This window comes from Hyperolius riggenbachi, chromosome 1 (genome assembly GCF_040937935.1).
Source record: "Hyperolius riggenbachi isolate aHypRig1 chromosome 1, aHypRig1.pri, whole genome shotgun sequence".
Lineage (NCBI taxonomy): Eukaryota > Metazoa > Chordata > Amphibia > Anura > Hyperoliidae > Hyperolius > Hyperolius riggenbachi.
In genome coordinates, this window is record NC_090646.1 from 375,063,938 (window position 1) to 375,083,114 (window position 19,177).

Below are 19,177 nucleotides of genomic sequence, written 5' to 3' on the forward strand. Positions count from 1 at the left end.
GGTTTCTCCTTTGGCTGATGCCTTCTGTATGGCCTATGCATTTGGTATTAATGGGAGGCTGCATACAAAATCATTGGTAAATGATAAGATGCTCTGTATTGGAGATAAAGGAAGCAGCTGGGGCATTTATAAACAAAGAACGTTTGGGGCTCTCATGTGCTGCTAGGCCCTTACTCATGGGAGGCACATCTTCCACACATCAGGGACTGTTGCAGGGTCACTAAAGTTTGAAATGTGTGCAATTAAAATAGGGTATTTTGCAAGTATGCTTACATAGTTACATAGTTATTTGGGTTGAAAAAAGACACACGTCCATCGAGTTTAACCAGAGAACAAAGTACAACACTAGCCTGCTCCCTCACATATCCCTGTTGATCCAGAGGAAGGCAAAAAACACTTACAAGGCATGGTCCAATTAGCCCCAAAAGGGAAAAAATTCCTTCCCGACTCCAGATGGCAATCAGATAAAATCCCTGGATCAACATCATTAGGCATTACCTAGTAATTGTAGCCATGGATGTCTTTCAACGCAAGGAAAGCATCTAAGCCCCCTTTAAATGCAGGTATAGAATTTGCCATAACTATTTCCTGTGGCAATGCATTCCACATCTTAATCACTCTTACTGTAAAGAACCCTTTCCTAAATAAATGGCTAAAACGTTTTTCCTCCATGCGCAGACCATGGTGGGGAGAAGGGGGGGGGGGGGGGGGGTTGGAAACATTGAAAATAATGTAATAAAAAAGTGCTTCATTTTTACAATAATTATGTATAAATGATTTAGGTACATTCTGACATTTATTACATGGTGACATTTTTACTGTTGGCAGGTGATGGAGCTGCTGCATGTTTTTTGGCAGTTGTAAACAGCTATTTCCCACAATGCAACAAGGTTCTCAGACAGGAAACTGCCAAGAGTACGTTTTCACAATTTCTTTGTGTGAGGGGTTTAACCACAAAATCAGTCATACAGAGCCCCCTGATGATCTGTTTGTGAAAAGGAATAGATTTCTCATGTAAAAGGGGGTATCAGCTACTGATTGGGATAAAGTTCAATTCTTAGTCGGAGTTTCTCTTTAAGTGCATCTGGATTTGTGATTAGGACAGAGTTGCTTAGCAACCCTACAGAGAGACAGGTGAAGACACCTGTTTTTTAAAGGGTAACTCTACTAATCTACTAAAATGTGTTTTTTTAGATAGTATGGCTAACAGCTCCTCTTTAAAAATACAATATAATCAAATGTTTATATTATTCACCAATTATTTTTTTATTCATCAATCAGTTTCACAGAGATAGAAAAAAATAAACATTGTATAACAGTACTTTGCCCTTGCATTTCCAGATCTACCATCTGGAAGCTATATTCAAGAGGACATATCTCATTGTTCATATCTGTGTGACGCTGGAAAAGACTGCTGTGATGTCATGGCGAGCTGCAAGTGTGGCACTCACACTGGCCAGTATGAATGTATTTGTGAAAAAGGATACTATGGAAAAGGCTTGCAATATGAATGTACAGGTGAGTACTGCATTACTTTTAGTAGTTACTGGTGTACTGCAATATATTACTTATAAAAATTGTAACTTTACACTCTTTTTGTAATTCATGTAAATTAAGTTTTTATCTCTGTTTAGTCTTTTTTTTTCTTTCTAGTCTTTTGTATGTCTTGTCTCAAACCCAGTGGATGCAAAAATATTGGAGAAATACTGGGCTTCATTCTTTAAAGTGATAGACAAAAAGAAGGAAAGAAACATCCGGCACTGCAATGTACATATTGTATATTTAATAGTGTGCAGACTGTGTTCATACAATGCGTGCAGCAAAACAGTCAGCAGGATTATCAAAAAATGAACAGTACAGTCCTACCGTGGATTGAATGACAGCGGGTGCAGGGTGCAATATGGGCAGCCTGATGGCCGTTTTACACGGCGCTGCTTCTTCTGAGGCTAAACCACGCTGGCACACAGTGTAAATCAGGCTTTATTTCCTGATCTATAGGGGCAGGTGGACAGACACGTAATTCCGCCCTTTGATACCCCGCCTACTGGTGCTCACCCGGGCCTATTGTTCTCGCTCACAATGCAGCGGGCGAGGACTGAGGAGGAGACTGACGTCAGAATTCCGTCCTGCACATTGAAGGATAGGCTTCCGCCTATCAGATGCCGGCGATCCCCGGCCAATCAGAGGCCGGGGATCGCCGATCTGCCTTATGGCGCTGCTGCGCAGCAGCGTCGTATGATGTAAACAGCGGGGATTTCTTCCCCGCATGTTTACATTTTGCCGGCGAGCCGCGATCGGCGGCTCTCCGGCTGTTCACAGAGACACCCTCCGTGAACTGACATGGAAAGGAGCGGCCGTTTCCATGGTAAACCACTTAAGACCTGCCGACGCCTATGGGCGTTAGCTGGTCGTTAAGTGGTTAAGTGGAAGGAAAGTGTATAGGTGAGGAAGGGTAGTAGTGAAATAAAGTTAGTGAAGAAGGAAGTAAAATGCAAGAATAAAGCAGGCCATACACTGGCTCGATTCCCGGCCGTTTCGACAGCAGATTCGATCCTGGGATCGAATCTGCTGCCAATCGTTCGCGGTAAATGCAGCCGCCGATCCGATTTCCTCCCGAAATCGGATCGGTCCGTCGAACGCGCCGTGCGGGAAATTACCCTCGATCGCCCGCGGGTAAAGTGCGCGTCGCTAGCGGCGGCCGATCCGATCAAGTATACATTACCTGAGGCTGGCTCCCGGGCGTCTTCTCCGTGCTGCACGGCTCTGTTCCGGCTCCATCCATCCCGGCGCTTCCTGGGTCACTGCCGTGACCAGGAAGTTCAAATAGAGGGCGCTCTATTTGAACTTCCTGGTCACGGAGTAACACAGGAAGCGCCGTAATGGAGCCGGAACAGAGCCGTGCAATGCGGAGAAGATGCCTGGGAGCCAGCCTCAGGTAATGTATATGGGGGGGGGGACAGGCGGCAGGAGCAGCTCAGCAGATGGTGAATCGGTTTCAGGCTGAAATCGATTCACAATCTGTTTGCAGTAAAGGCAGCCATACGATCCCTCTCTGATCAGATTCGATCAGATAGGGATCTGTCAGCTGGTCGATCTAATGGCACATCGACCAGTGTATGGCCACCTTAAGAAGCAAGTCTTGCGAGTAGCTGGGGTGACTAAAGCTGGCCATACACTGGCCCGATTTACCGCCGTTTCGACAGCAGATTCGATCACTGGGATCGAATCTGCTGCCAATCGTTCGCGTTACATGCCGAATTTCGATTCATTTCATCCGATTCCGTCGATCGCGCCATGCGGAAAATTACCGTCGATCGCCCGCGGGTGAAGAGCGCATCGCTAGCGGCGTTCGAGTGCCCGACGACCGACGCAATAGAGCCCGCATACATTACCTGCTCCGCCGGCGCGACTGCCCCCGCTCGTCTCCGCTCTGGTCTCCGGCATGCCTTCACTTATTCCTGCCCGGCAGGAAGTTTAAACAGTAGAGGGCGCTCTACTGTTTAAACTTCCTGCCGGGCAGGAAGAAGTGAAGCATGCTGGAGCCGGAGACCAGACCAGAGCGGAGAAGAGCAGAGAGAGACCCGGGAGTCGCGCCGGCGGAGCAGGTAATGTATGCGGCGGGGGGGGGGGGGAGCGGCAGCAGCAGCACCACCACAACAAATTGTGAACGGTTTCAGGCTGAAATCGGTTCACAATCTGTTTGCAGTAAAGGTAGCCATACGATCCCTCTCTGATCAGATTCGATCAGATAGGGATCTGTCTGTTGGTCGAATCTGATGGCAAATCGACCAGTGTATGGCCACCTTAAGCGCTCAGGCACTGCAAAAGCAGTAGCCAGAGGGGAGTCTTACTGATTACACTAAGTGCTACTACTGTGGGGTCTCCCTAGTTAAAGATAGCATCATGGCTTAATTAAATCCTCTTACATAATAGACTGATCGGGATGACCACCACTGTCTGGTACTCAGCTAATCTAGGACAAATTACATTTAAGGGGACAAAAATGTCAAGAGGTTACACATATAATGCATACCAAGTGTCAAATTCTAATACAGCTAGGGTTCCAAAAAACATGCCAGGTCATTGTAATCATTGAACCCCAAGGGTCCCATTGCTTCACTCCTAATTCACTCCTAATGATAATAAGGGACTCCCTTCGCAGGAGGAGGCGTGCCCGATCCCCACCCCTTGATGGGATGTTAACCTGGGTGAGTCTGCAGAACCTCAAAACTGCAGGATCACTTGCATGCTCTTCACGTACATTCTAAATCAACCTTGGGGCACCCCTCCCATTATCAATGGAGCGCCAATGCTCCTGAATTCTTTCTTTTAGGGGACGGGTGGTCTTGCCTGCATAGAAACGGCCAGAGGGGCACCACAGGGCATATACAACAAATACTGTGCTGCATGTTATAAGTTCCTGTACGGCCCAATCAAATGCACCCAGGCGGTACTGTTTACCCGTTTGCATGTATTGGCAGTAGGAGAAACGTTTGCACCTGTAGTTCCCCCTCGGCAGTCCCCCCTGCAGCCAATTCTCCACCCTTGTGGTTTTAAACTCACTACTGGTGACTTGGTCACCAATGGTGGGTGTGCATCTAAAGGCAACTAAAGGGGATGCGGGCAATATCTCCTTTAGGATGGGATCCCTAGTGAACAAGGACCAATTCTTCTCAATAACACCCCTTATATGTGGTGACATATGAGTGAAATCAAATGTGAAGGGTGCTATATTCTCCTTCTTGGGGCTTTGAGCTTGCCATAAAAGGCCTTCTCTCGTTCTACCTTTGGTCTTTTCGAACGCTAAGTTCACATCTCTTGTGAGTTAACCCCTACTTTTCAATCTCTGTTTCAAATGTTCACTCTGTGACAGGAAGTCCTCAAAATTCAAATTATTCCTCCTGAGGTGGAGAAATTGCCCATGGGGCATGGAATTCACAATGTGTGGTATGAAATCTATCCCTACATAAGAGGGCATTAGTAGCCGTAGGCTTGCGGTGGCCCCTAGTAAGTAGACGGTCGCCGCAAACCTCCAGCTCCAGATCAAGAAAGGCCAATCTTTTGGGGCCAATTTCATACGTGAAGGCCATGTTCACCTGGTTGATATTTAAATATTGAAACAAAGTGAATAAAATCCTTCTCTGTCCCAGACCAAAACACCAGGATGTTGTCCACGTATCTGGACCACCTCCTGATGAGAGACCTAAATGGGTTGGATATGTGTTATACACAATCCTCCTCCCAAACCGCTAGGAACAGATTGGCGTAGACACATGCCACCAGCGTGCCCATGGCAGTGCCGGACACCTGTCTAAACCACTTGCCATCTAATTGAAACATGTTGTGGGTAAGTACAAATAGTAGAAAATCGCAAATGTAATTAATTAGGTCAGTGTCATTCCACTTTCGCCTCAGAAACCGCCGAACCGCTTTCACACCCAAATTGTGTGGAATGCGGCTATACAAACCCTCAATATCAATTGATGCCAATATGTCCCGGACATCCAAGTGTACCCCTCTACACCCTTCAACACCTCCATGGTGTCGAGCATGTGGGATGGTACCTGTTCCAAAAATGGTCTCAAGAGGTGGTCCAGATACCGGGACAACCTCTCGGTTATGGAACCCACACCCGAGACTATGGGAAGTCCTGGTGGTTTGGTCCGGGATTTGTGCACCTTGGGGAGGTAGTACCCCACTGGTCTGCGTGGGAAGTACGGAAGGAGAACACTAGCTAATGTTTGTGTGAGAGTGGCTGAGTAGTGTAGCAGTGGCTGGAAAGTGTACTGGTTAAGGGCTCTGCCTCCGGCACAGGAGACCAGGGTTCAAATTTTGGGACTTTCTGTTCAATAAGCCAGCACCTATTCGGTAGGAGACCTTGGGCAACACTCCCTAACACTGCTACTGCCTACTGAGCGAGTCTTGGTGGTTGCATCTCAAGCGCTTTAAGTACCCCAGGAGAAAAGCGTGATATAAATGTTCTGTGTAGTCAGGGGATCTAATCCACCAAAATGCAATTAAATGTATTAGTGCACACTATATGAGTTTATTACTCATTTTATAAACTGGTGTTCGGTCAAAGTAATCACAACCTTTATTCTGCAACTGATGGTTCTAATTGCAGTTGAAGTTAAAATAAAGGAGTGGACTTCCACTAGGTTTGTGACACCAATGTACTTATTGTCTTCAGTTCAACATTTGTTAAAGGCTTTTATGTTTTTTAGTAAACCATATACTGTTTAGATTAGAGCATCACTAATTGGATAATGTTACAATTCCAAATTCAGTTTTTAACAAACCCCAAAAACAAATCAACAAAATAGATATGCAAAACTACAGAATGTGTACAACGGCATTTGAAATGACCACTGTGTCACATAAAGTTGTTTAACAAGAAAACAAAAAAAAAAAAAGTGTGCAAGATGTAACAAGCTATGATGAGTCCTATGTGTTTAGTCTCTTAATTTTATGGCACCTGCATTGTCCAGCTAGGCAGACACCTGAATCTGGGATCATTGTCCTTGACATCTGTTCCTTTCACTGTATATTATGGAAAGGATGACAGTGTTTTTATTCCTTGTGATAATGATGAATAGCAGATGTTTTGTCTGTACTCTTAAGGGGAACTAATATTGACATGTCATTTGTGAGAACATGCTACATTTTTCTCCAACAGAAACCACAGAGATGAGATAAGGAGTATTCCCTTCTATGCACAAAAATGCCGTATCCATCCATGTTTTATACAATATGATGTTTTATAAAACGAATGAGATAACCCATTATAATAATACTTCTACCCCTAAAAAAATGACATTTATTTTAGATATTTCATGATTTTATTTTATATTTAAACATTTACAAAATAGATTGAATGTTTTGTTGTCTCTGCTCAGTGGCAGCCTATCAAGTGTCCTATCAAGCCTATCATGTGAAAATACATGAACTATTGATCTTTTCCTATCTCCCTCTACTCTCAGAAGTTGTATTCTGCCAAGAAAACTTTTATGGCTGTACTTATCAGTGATGTCTACTATACTCCCGACAAGGTACTGACAAAACAGAAGCTGTCACTTCCATGCCTAAAAATTAAGTCTTTTAGGCATTAAAATAAAGCAAGTAAAGCAAGTAAAAGCGCTTGTTGGTTAGTTTGTACCTCTCTGGGTGTTTCAAGTCCTACTCCATAGAGCCACATTAATTCCATGCCATGCACTGATGAAGACCAACCAGTCTGAAACAGTATGTATGCTTGTTGGATTATTGTGGCTCTGTATAATTAACAGCTGACACATCATTGCATTCCAGTGGATCTGGAGGTGTGTTTAGCTTCTAAGGATGACAATGGTTAATTTGCATACATTCAGCAGTGATGCACTGGGAGACATCTCGGAGCTCACTCCAACCTGAATTATCGCAAATACTTTCTGTTTTAAAAAAGCAAACTTTTGCTTCCCATAGCATTTTGGTAAGGAGGCATTTAGGACTATTGTAGCCCCTTACACACCCCAATGAGTTCTGGTTCACCATGAGCTTGCTGGTTAGTCTGTACTAAAAGAGCCTGGTTATTACTATGTTTTGCACTCTACATACACATGTTTATCTCATCATGTCACAAATCACCTTGTGTACACTTTAGGTGGATATATATAGCCAGAATCATAACTTTACAAAAATCAATATGGCTAATCAACAAATTAGTTGAATAGTTTGGATATTCTTTGAATAGTCTCTCATTGGTCATATATGTGACCAATTAAAGGCAGCAGCCTGGACAAGAACACCTGTCCATTGCAGATTTTGTACATTCACAAAAATCTGTTTTATGAATGTCCCAAAGTTACAGATTACCCAGCAAGCTCATGGTGAACCAGAACACCTTGTAGTGTGTAATGGGCTAAACGGCAAAAATAACTCCTAGTAGCGTGTATATGGCTAAACAACAAAGAGATGATTTGCATATTCAGCAGCAATGCACTGTGGAACACCTCAAAGGTCACTTCAACCTGAAACATCACAAATACCTTCTGTTTTAAGAAGGCAGACTTCTGTTATGAATGGTCCAGTGTTTGCTTGTGATGAGCAGGAATGTGTTGTGAGCTGTGTATGTACAGCAGTGATATATTGACTCTCTATAAATTGTCCTGTAAGTGTCGAGGTGAAGGCCCACATTGAATAGATGGGACATCTTGAAGGAGGCTGATGGATACAGCTCTTGGAAACTTGCATTTACCACCTACTGGTGCAGCAATGTATAAGGTGACTCCGGGTCATCATTGATGACAAATTCCTGAACTTCTATTGTTGTGAAGCTTAAAGCATTGTTTACATGATTTAGCCCAGTATAGTCATTAATCTATCTAATCTGCTACTTGACCCAGACAGCTGGGTTCCAACAAAGCTCACGCTATTTACAATGGACACATGCAATTCACCTCACGTGCTAATGAGCTAAATATTTTGGTACATTTCCAGAATGTTTTCATTTTATGCCCTGGCAGTTGTGTATTATAAATCCCATCTGGCCATTATAACTTGCAAGCTCTATTTAAGGCCAGTACTGGAACCAGCTTACATTTTCTGCTGATGGAAAAAATTTGTTTTTGACACTTTTATATAACAGTCCACATTGCTTCTTTAGAAACTGTTGTTGGCTCCACCTGATCTCTTTTTATTTTTTGACAGATAAGAGTTGCACAACAAACACTCTTAAGTGATTTGTGACATTAACTTATTGAGAAACAGTGAGAAGAAACATGCATTTTTCCCGGCAGTGTTTTTGTTCTGCTCAAGTGAAAACACAAATTCCCTAGAAAACCTTAAATGGGTTTTATGTTACTGTGATGCTCCATGGAGCAAAGATATGTCGGTTAACACGCACTATGTTCACACCAATCATTTCATACATTTTTTGGGAGCTTGCTTTTGGGGCTGTGCCAAATGTGTAATGGTACCTGTCATTACCGGCATGTACCAGTTACTGCTTGAATTGAATACTTTAAGATCTTTCCTATGTTATATATATTAATTCAGTAAACTATTACTGATTACCATGGTGATTTAGGTAAAAAAAAGACATGTCTCAATCAAGACTAACCTCACAAGTCATCTCCCTGGCTGGATCAAGGTATCACCTTCCTTCATCTAGCAGTCAGATCTGTGGATACCCTTCTATAGAATTTTCCATAACTATTTCCTGTGGTATGATATTCCACATTTTTAACCACTCTTTGTCCTTTGTACAAATGTAGGGATAACATGCCCATTTGCCAAGCTTTTTTATTGTCTTCTGGTGTATTGATACACGGTAATCTGATCAACTTTTAAGGTAGACATACATCAGGCAACATGGAGGCCGATCGACTATCTGATTCAATTATTATTATTGAATTGGATAAAAATTGGTGCCGCCAAGTGCATGCCCGACCGACAATGCCAACAATTTTGGGACAAAATTGGTCGCATAAATCGATCGCACATGCTGAAAGATGTTGGGCCGACTTGCTTGATCTGGTGCATGGCAGTAAGAGTGTGCAATTTCGGGACGATCAACAAACGTGACAAAAGCGCCGGCGTTTTACCCCCAATGTTAAATGTACCCATAGGTTTTCATTTCTTTAGCGTTACCCTGTGATAGAAAATGGTAACGCAATGCAATGAATACATCCCAGTGTGAAAGAGGCCTGAAGTGATAAAAATATGGAGCCTGCCATCTTCATACCCTTATAAACAATGCCAGTTGCCTGATTTCTATGCTGATTCTCTGCCTATAATACTTAAGTTACTGTCCCAGAATGAGTATGCAGATCAGATTGCTTATGGTGTGACTCCACTGGCTGTATACTTTTTGCAGGTGTGTGACGCAAAAACAACCATAGCCAAAAGCTCAGCATGACAGCCAGCCAACTGGCATTGTTTATATGGGCAATACAGTGGAACAGTGGTTAGAACTCTTGCATTGCAGCGTTGAGTCCTTGGTTTGAATCCCAGTCAAGGCTCTACTTGCACGGAGTTTGTATGTTTTCCCCGTGTCTGCATGGGTTTCCTCCGGGTACTCTAATTTCCTCCCATATCCACAAAACATATAGATAAGTTAATTGGCTTCCCCTAAATTGACCCTAGATTATGATACATACACTACAACATACTGTACATACATGGACATATAACTATGGTAGGGACTAGATTGTGATCCCCTCTTAGGGACAGTTAAGTGACACGACAAGATACAGCATGGCAGACAATGTTGGCATTATATAAATAGTAAATTATAACAATATGGGAATGAAGATGGCAGCCTCCATATTCCTCTCACCTCACATTCCCTTTAATACTGTTACAAACCTGAATGGAGGAACAGGTGATGACTTCAGTGTGCAGCAATACACTGAAGCGAGGAATAATATGCAAAAAAAAAGTTTATTGTGACCAAATTGTGCAAATATACAAATAAATGCAGATTAAGTGCAAACCTCATGCAATCACTCCAGTACACAATATATACAATGAATCTCCCACAAACCAGAACAAACAGTGTGCACACATACAACACCCTGACTATCTATTTACAAGCAATGTGCAGGAGATTGTAAGGAAACGCGGAAAGGCCGCTGTCTCTCGAGGTGAGGCGGCCGTTTCCGCGTCCAGCATGGCGTCACAACGCGGAAAAAACGCCGCATGCCGCAAAGCAGTGCGGCGGAATCCGCATTGGTAACGGCGGAATCCGCATTGGTAACGGCGGAATCCGCATCAGAGGCGGCCCCCGCACTAGATACATTGCATGACAGTACTGGTGTGGCTGGGACTGATAGTCCACCAAGATTCAGACTTACACGCGCGCGAGCACAGAGGCTGAGTTTAAATAACAGCCAGAAGTGAGTCAGCTGATCAGGCGGGTCAGCTGACATTTTCCACAACTCTCATTGGTCCAGCAATTAGGGAGGTCCTGGAAAGGTCCTTGTGTATATATACTGCTGGCTGTTCACTTGCTCTTTGTCTGGCGTTGCGATCACATACGTGGGAGCACCCAGATCCGTAGTCAGATCCGCAAGTGTGCCGGGACCAGCTGGAGCTGTAATCCTACACTTAGCTAGATTCTGTTGATAGCTAAAGTACTAGTTTGATTGTGATTATCTGTTATGACTTTTGCCTGCCTTGACTATCCTCCTGAACTCTGATCTTGTACTTCGATATTTCTGATACTCTGTTGCCGAACCCCGGCTCGTTCCTTGACTCTGCTTCTGCCTCCTGATTTTGTACCCCGATATATCTGATACCCCGTTGCTGAACCCTGCCTGTACTTTGACTCCGCCTTTGCCTCCTGATCTTGTACTTTATCTGTCCGTGTGTGTACTACCTGGCTTGTCCGACCTCGAGAACCGACCTTACCGTTAGAGGCGGTTCCTCGCTCTGTTAGTGACCCTTCCTCCTGAGGGTCACTTTCAGACTATCCTTCCTACTGTCAGTCTGACTCCTCCCGTCTTGGAGAGCTCAGGTCTGCGGAAGGAATCTGTGCAGTACTCCTTGCTGCACTGAGGCCTAGTCCTCAAAGTGTTACTGTTACACCAAACACTACACTCTACTCAGGTGAACTGAGGTTAGCTAGTATATCGGATTATCAGTGATACTGCAGATCACGTATAATCTGGTATACATCTGTATTCCCAGTGATTCTGCAGATCACTGGTAATCAGATCCTCTCTGTGCTTCACCGATCGTTACAGAACGCCAGACCAAAAAATGCAAATGGACGCACACACTGACCGTCTGGGCGCACTTGCCACTTCGGTGGAAAACATCAACCAAGTGCTGGGTAGCCACAAGACTATGATTGATGTCTTATCAGGCTCTGTGCGAACTCTCCAGACGTCAGTTGATTAAGTGCGATCCCCTCCTAGTGCTGACATACGTATGCCCGTACCAGATAAATTTTCCGGCCACAAGTCTGACTTCCGGAATTTTAAGAGTAGAGTGTTATCGTACTTCGAGTTGAGACCCCGATCCTCGGGGACTGAGACCCAACGGGTCACCTTTATTAAAACTTTGATGACTGGTGACTCCCAGTCATGGGCATACAACCTGCCTCCTACCGATACTGCTCTGACCTCGGTAGAGGAATTCTTTAAGTCCATGGCCGTAATTTACGACGACCCTGACCTTGCGGCAACCTCTGAGCGGAAGCTCAAACTTTTGCGGCAAGACGGGGGTTCAGTCGAGGATTACGCGGCAGAATTTCGCAGATGGTCAGTCACGGCCAGATTTGATAATTTTGCCCTCATGGATTACTTCTTATCTGGGTTATCAGAGGAGGTCTCCGATTTAATGCTAACCTTGCCCGAGCCCAGGACAGTCGATGAGGCCATCACATCGGCCATTCGAGTCGACCGTCGATTACGCCATCAGAGGCAGATTCGGGGCAGTCACCGTGCCAGGGTAACATCATATGTGGCACCCTCCTCTGCACCCTTAGTAACACCATCTCCATCTGTCTCATCTCCTCCGGCCTTGCCTCCACCCGAACCAATGCAGATTGGTTGTTCGAAATTGACCCAGGTGGAGCGAAGGCGGAGAATGACGGATCAACTGCCCGAACAAGTCGGGAAACAAATTTGCCTAGGAGTAGTGGGGGGTGACACCCTAGGCACGCCACTTGCACCCCTTAAAGAAAAGAAATTGCTTCTCCCTTGTACAGTTACATGGGAGAAGAAATCTGTGGCTACTGAGGCTTTCATTGACTCAGGCTCAGCGGCCAATTTTATGAACTTTGAGTTTGCTCAGGAGTTGGGTATTCCGCTCACTCCTGTGACACCCCCCATTCAGGTCACGGCAGTAAAATTCCCCTCTGCAACGGGATCGTCCCCTGTCACAGACTCCGCAGGTGAAGGTCATGATAGGGGTACTGCATGGGGAACAATTACAGTTTTTCGTTTTACATATGTCAACCTCCACTATTATCCTAGGCATGCCTTGGTTACAAGCCCACTCTCCACAAATCGACTGGGCTACGGGCCAGGTAACCAGATGGTCCGATCATTGTCATCAGCAGTGTGTGGGGAAGGTGACATTGGGTCAGACCAAGGTTTACGTGGGGGGTGTTCCCGAGGTATATTCCGATTTTTCTGATGTTTTTTGTCCCAAGTCTGCTGATCAATTACCTCCTCATCGCCCGTTCGATTGCCCCATTGATCTCCGTGCTGGTTGTATGCCCCCTAGGGGTCACCTGTATAACTTGTCCGGTCCCGAGAAGTTGGCTATGCAGGAATACATTCGTGACAACTTGGCCAAGGGGTTTATTCGACCCTCTCGGTCACCTGCTGGGGCCGGCTTCTTTTTCGTTAAGAAGAAAGACGGGGGTCTTTGACCTTGTATCGATTACCGAGGTCTCAATAAAATCACGGTGAAGAATCGCTATCCGTTACCATTGATAGATGACTTATTCACGCAGGTCACTACTGCTAAGATCTTTTCTAAGTTAGATCTGAGGGAGGCATACAACCTAATCCGCATTAGAAGGGGCGATGAATGGAAGACGGCCTTTAACACACCCGACGGGCATTACGAGTACTTAGTGATGCCCTTCGGGTTGTGCAATGCGCCAGCCGTCTTCCAGGAACTAATCAATGAGGTATTCCGGGAGGTATTGGGTAAATTCGTACTGGTATACCTCGATGATATACTAATTTACTCCAATAACCTCTCCGAACACAGGGTCCACGTGAAATTTCTCCTAAACAAATTAAGACAGAATAGGCTCTACGCTAAGGTGGAAAAGTGTACATTTGAAGTGACCACGGTCACGTTTCTGGGATACGTAATTTCCACCTCGGGCCTCTCAATGGATCCTGCCAAGGTCACAGCCGTGTTGGAGTGGCCACAGCCAGTGGGGTTGAAGGCCCTGCAGAGATTTTTAGGGTTCGCGAACTATTACAGGAGGTTCATTAAGGGATACTCCACGTTAGTTGCCCCCCTTACCAGTCTCACGAAAAAAGGGGCGGATACCAACCACTGGTCTCCTGAAGCCGTGGCGGCATTTGCTCTATTGAAAAAATTATTTTGCTCAGCACCAATTTTGAGGCATGTTGACACGTCCTTTCCCTTCATTGTGGAGGTTGATGCCTCAGAAGTTGGGGTGGGGGCGGTGCTGTCTCAACGGTCTGGGTTGCAGGGCAGATTACACCCATGTGCTTATTTTTCCCGCAGGTTTTCACCTGCAGAAAAAAAATTATGATATAGGCAACCGGGAACTTCTGGCTATTAAGTTGGCATTTGAGGAGTGGCGCCACTGGTTAGAGGGGGCAGAGCACACGATCACTGTTTACACTGACCACAAGAACTTGGAATACATCGAGGGGGCTAAGAGGCTGAGTCCCCGTCAGGCCCGGTGGTCCTTATTTTTTACGAGATTCAGGTTCATAATCACGTACACTCCAGGCAGCAAAAACGTCAAAGCAGATGCCCTCTCCAGGTGTTTTGAACCTGAGACAGCACAGCCCCCCGCTCCTGAATCCATCATCCCGCAGAAACTGGTGTTAGCCGCCACGGAGACTTGGGAGGATTGGACAGAGATTTTGGGTCCCTTTCAGCGGGATGTTCCTGAGGGGAAACCCAAAGGGGTCTTGTTTATCCCACTGCCATTCCGGTTACAAGTTCTGCAACTCTTTCACACCCACAAGAATGCTGGTCATCCTGGAGCGGCCAGAACGCAGGATCTGATTGCCAGGTGTGCTTGGTGGCCTTCCTTGGCAACAGATTGCAAGGAGTTTGTTAAGGAGTGTGCGGTATGTGCCAGGAGTAAACCCTCCCGGCTGGCACCTGTAGGAAGGTTGCAGCCTTTGCCCACCCCGAGTGAGCCATGGACCCACCTGTCCATGGATTTTGTGGGGGAATTGCCCAGGTCTGAAGGCATGTCTGTTATTTGGGTGGTAGTCGACCGGTTTAGCAAGATGTCCCATTTTGTGCCCCTGAAAGGACTCCCCTCGGCTCAAGAATTAGCCGAATTGTTTATCATTCACGTCTTCCGGCTGCATGGCATTCCGGAAGACATTGTGTCTGATAGGGGAGTCCAGTTTGTGTCTGGATTCTGGAGGGCATTTTGTCACCAAATGGGCATGAAATTGTCGTTCTCGTCAGGCTACCACCCACAGACGAATGGGCAGACAGATCGCATTAACCAATCTCTGGAGCAATTCCTGAGATGTTACGTTGCGGAGGCACAAAGTGACTGGGTGAAATTTTTGCCCTTCGCGGAATTCGCCCAAAATAATTTAAAGAATTCCTCGTCTGGGTTTTCCCCATTCCAGATTGTAACAGGGAGGTCACCCAAATTCTCCCCTTTTCCAGTTGTCTCGTCCCCATTTCCTGCACTGGAGGATTGGCAGAGGTCACTCAGGGACAATTGGGGAATTGTTAAGGGGAATTTGCAGAAGGTGTTCCAGAGTCAGAAGGGTCAAGCAGATAAGAGACGGTCCGTGGAATGGAAGTTTCAGCCAGGGGATCTAGTCTGGGTGTCCACACGTCACTTGACCCTGAAGCAGCCATCTGCCAAACTGGGTCCCAGGTTTGTGGGCCCATTTTCCGTGACTAAAAAGATTAACAATGTTACGTATACCATTGACCTTCCCACCAGCATGCGGGGGGTGAAGTCCTTCCACGTGTCCCTTCTTAAACCTGCAGTCCAGGTGGGTCCTACTCCTCCTCCTCCCATGTTGGCAGATACCCAACCCGAATATGAAGTGGAAAAAATATTAGATGCTCGCAAGGTACAAAACTCGGTACAGTACCTCGTACATTGGAAAGGGTATGGCATCGAGGAGAGGCAATGGGTACCTGGGAACCGTATGCATGCGGATGAGTTGGTGAGGGAGTTTCATGCCTTACACCCCGAGAAACCTGGTGGGAGTTGTCCGGAGTCCACTCCTCGGGGGGGGGGGTACTGTAAGGAAACGCGGAAAGGCCGCTGTCTCTCGAGGTGAGGCGGCCGTTTCCGCGTCCAGCATGGCGTCACAACACGGAAAAAACGCCGCATGTCGCATAGGCAGTGCGGCGGAATCCGCATTGGTAACGGCGGAATCCGCATTGGTAACGGCGGAATCCGCATCAGAGGCGGCCCCCGCACTAGATACATTGCATGACAGTACTGGTGTGGCTGGGACTGATAGTCCACCAAGATTCAGACTTACACGCGCGCGAGCACAGAGGCAGAGTTTAAATAGCAGTTAGAAGGGAGTCGGCTGACCAGCTGGGTCAGCTGACAAATTCCACTGCTCTCATTGGACCAGCAATTAGGGAGGTCCTGGAAAGGTCCTAGAGTACATATACTGCTGGTTGTTCACTTGCTCTTTGTCTGGCGTGCGATCACATATGTGGGAGCACCCAGATCCGTAGTCAGATCCGCAAGTGTGCCGGGACCAGCTGGAGCTGTAATCCTACACTTAGCTAGATTCTGTTGATAGCTAAAGTACTAGTTTGATTGTGATTATCTGTTATGACTTTTGCCTGCCTTGACTATCCTCCTGAACTCTGATCTTGTACTTCGATATTTCTGATACTCTGTTGCCGAACCCCGGCTCGTTCCTTGACTCTGCTTCTGCCTCCTGATTTTGTACCCCGATATATCTGATACCCCGTTGCTGAACCCTGCCTGTACTTTGACTCCGCCTTTGCCTCCTGATCTTGTACTTTATCTGTCCGTGTGTGTACTACCTGGCTTGTCCGACCTCGAGAACCGACCTTACCGTTAGAGGCGGTTCCTCGCTCTGTTAGTGACCCTTCCTCCTGAGGGTCACTTTCAGACTATCCTTCCTACTGTCGGTCTGACTCCTCCCGTCTTGGAGAGCTCAGGTCTGCGGAAGGAATCTGTGCAGTACTCCTTGCTGCACTGAGGCCTAGTCCTCAAAGTGTTACTGTTACACCAAACACTACACTCTACTCAGGTGAACCGAGGTTAGCTAGTATATCGGATTATCAGTGATACTGCAGATCACGTATAATCTGGTATACATCTGTATTCCCAGAGATTCTGCAGATCACTGGTAATCAAATCCTCTCTGTGCTTCACCGATCGTTACAGAACGCCAGACCAAAAAATGCAAATGGACGCACACACTGACCGTCTGGGCGCACTTGCCACTTCGGTGGAAAACATCAACCAAGTGCTGGGTAGCCACAAGACTATGATTGATGTCTTATCAGGCTCTGTGCGAAATCTCCAGACGTCAGTTGATTCAGTGCGATCCCCTCCTAGTGCTGACATACGTATGCCCGTACCAGATAAATTTTCCGGCCACAAGTCTGACTTCCGGAATTTTAAGAGTAGAGTGTTATCGTACATATATACAAATATATACAACAAGGGAATATATACAATCAGGCACAGGACACAAATCAGCAGGCAATTGGTAGTCATACAAAGCAGAAATCAACACCAGGAAGACCAGCAATTAGGTAACAGGTATCAGGTATGACCAGAGGCTCAGGACTGCAAAGTTCTGGCTACTGGCTGGACCAAGCAGCAGTCTTTATATAAGCCATGCAATTACTGAGATTAGCAACAGGAAACAGCTGGTGGTGTATTCCTGCAGGATATGCTCCTGAACCTCCTGCGGGCCAAATCAGGAACTGCAAGTCTTTTCCACCAACAGCATACAGCCACCTTCTGGTAGATGGCAGAACTCCAGGGCTGCTTAAAGGGAAGGTCCAAGCAAAAAAAAAAAAATGAGATTCACTTACCTGGGGCTTCTAGCAGCCCCATGTAGCCATCCTGTGCCCTCGTAGTCACTCACTGCTGCTCCAGTCCCCCGCTGGCAGCTTTCTGACCTCGGAGGTCAGGACCACATTGCATACATTTTTACGTATTCCAGCTAGTGCAGGAACAAAAATTTACGCGTTTCACCACTAACGCGTAAAAATGTATGTGTTAATGTTCCTGCACTAGCGGGAATGTGTAAAAATGTACGCAATTCGGCCCTGACCTCCGAGGTCAGAAAGCTGCCAGCGGGGGACTGGAGCAGCAGTGAGCGACTACGAGGGCACAGGATGGCTGCATGGGGCTGGTAGAAGCCCCAGGTAAGTGAATCTCATTTTTTTTTTTTGCTTGGACCTTCCCTTTATTAAAGTCCTTGCCCTCTGCTGGTAGCACCGTAAAAGTCCAGGGCAGTCCAAGTCAAAGCATGAATCCTAACAAATACAATATGTTATTGTAATGTTGTCTTGCAGTCTGTAGAGACTTTTGTAAGATAGATGTTGTTATTGCAGATATCATTAGAGCATTTGGCATGGGAATTCATGGACATGGTTTATTTCTTGGCATCATCACAGTGTGTGCCCAACAGATCCAAAACCTCAGCCCACAATCATTACAAAAATAATCAACACAGATGTGAAAGGCCCTTTGTGTTCTGGTATTTCTGGTACTGACCAGAGTGTACAAATAACGGAGCATGCCTTCCACTCGGCGCTGACATGTGTTCTTCTGTTCTTCATACAGAAGGTGCCCAGAACTCATTAAGCCCTTCCTCACTTGGACCATTTTTCTCCTGCATGACAAGAGCCGATTTTGTCTTTCTGCTGTGATTCAAATACTTTTAACAGTTACATTTTTTTCAATTTCTTTTCTTTTATTCAGGGATTAACAGAATCTAAAAAAGTTAAATTCCTTTACTTTGATGTGCACGGTTTCACTCACTGCATTTATTGGCTGGGTATGGCGTAATCCAGGGGGCTGGTGGAAATCAAACAAAGTAAACTTCTATATACGCCCCCATCCATGCCTCCCACCCCACTTCACCATCACCTGTGCAACTACTGTGCCACAGGCTATGTCCCCACTCTTTTTACTAGATGCGCCCAGGCAGTCTGTAAATATTAAATGCTTACCGGCAACAATAATCTTGCAGCCCCACGTGTGGTCTCTCTCCCCCATCTGTCCGTACAAAATGTGCTCTTCTGTTTCCCTAACTTCTGCCATATCAGACATGAAAACTGGGTTTATTGGATTTATTTGGGGGTCTCAAAATCACTTTCTTTACATAAATACATTTGGTTACCCACAAACATACATACAGCATTATTTAAAATATGTTTGTCTTTGCATTTGGATACTTAAATGCATGTATTTATGTTTATTGTTTTGTATTGTATTATTTTTTGGACAATTTATTATCTTATTTATACTCTTTCCTGA

General features: G+C 45.7%; 1 protein-coding gene across 2 annotated transcripts in view; it reads left to right on the forward strand.

The window, feature by feature from the left end:
* Nucleotides 1-19,177, forward strand: part of SVEP1 (sushi, von Willebrand factor type A, EGF and pentraxin domain containing 1) — a 456,592-nt gene that overhangs the window by 93,743 nt on the left and 343,672 nt on the right. Inside the window, exons 1-2 of one of the 2 annotated variants that reach the window (XM_068234341.1) lie at nucleotides 1,097-1,158; nucleotides 1,342-1,518. In XM_068234341.1, the coding sequence (XP_068090442.1) occupies nucleotides 1,425-1,518 (94 nt within the window). In that variant the 5' untranslated portion in view covers nucleotides 1,097-1,158; nucleotides 1,342-1,424. Of the gene's footprint in view, nucleotides 1-1,096; nucleotides 1,159-1,341; nucleotides 1,519-19,177 lie in introns of those variants that run through there. The other variant, XM_068234340.1, reaches the window with a different exon arrangement.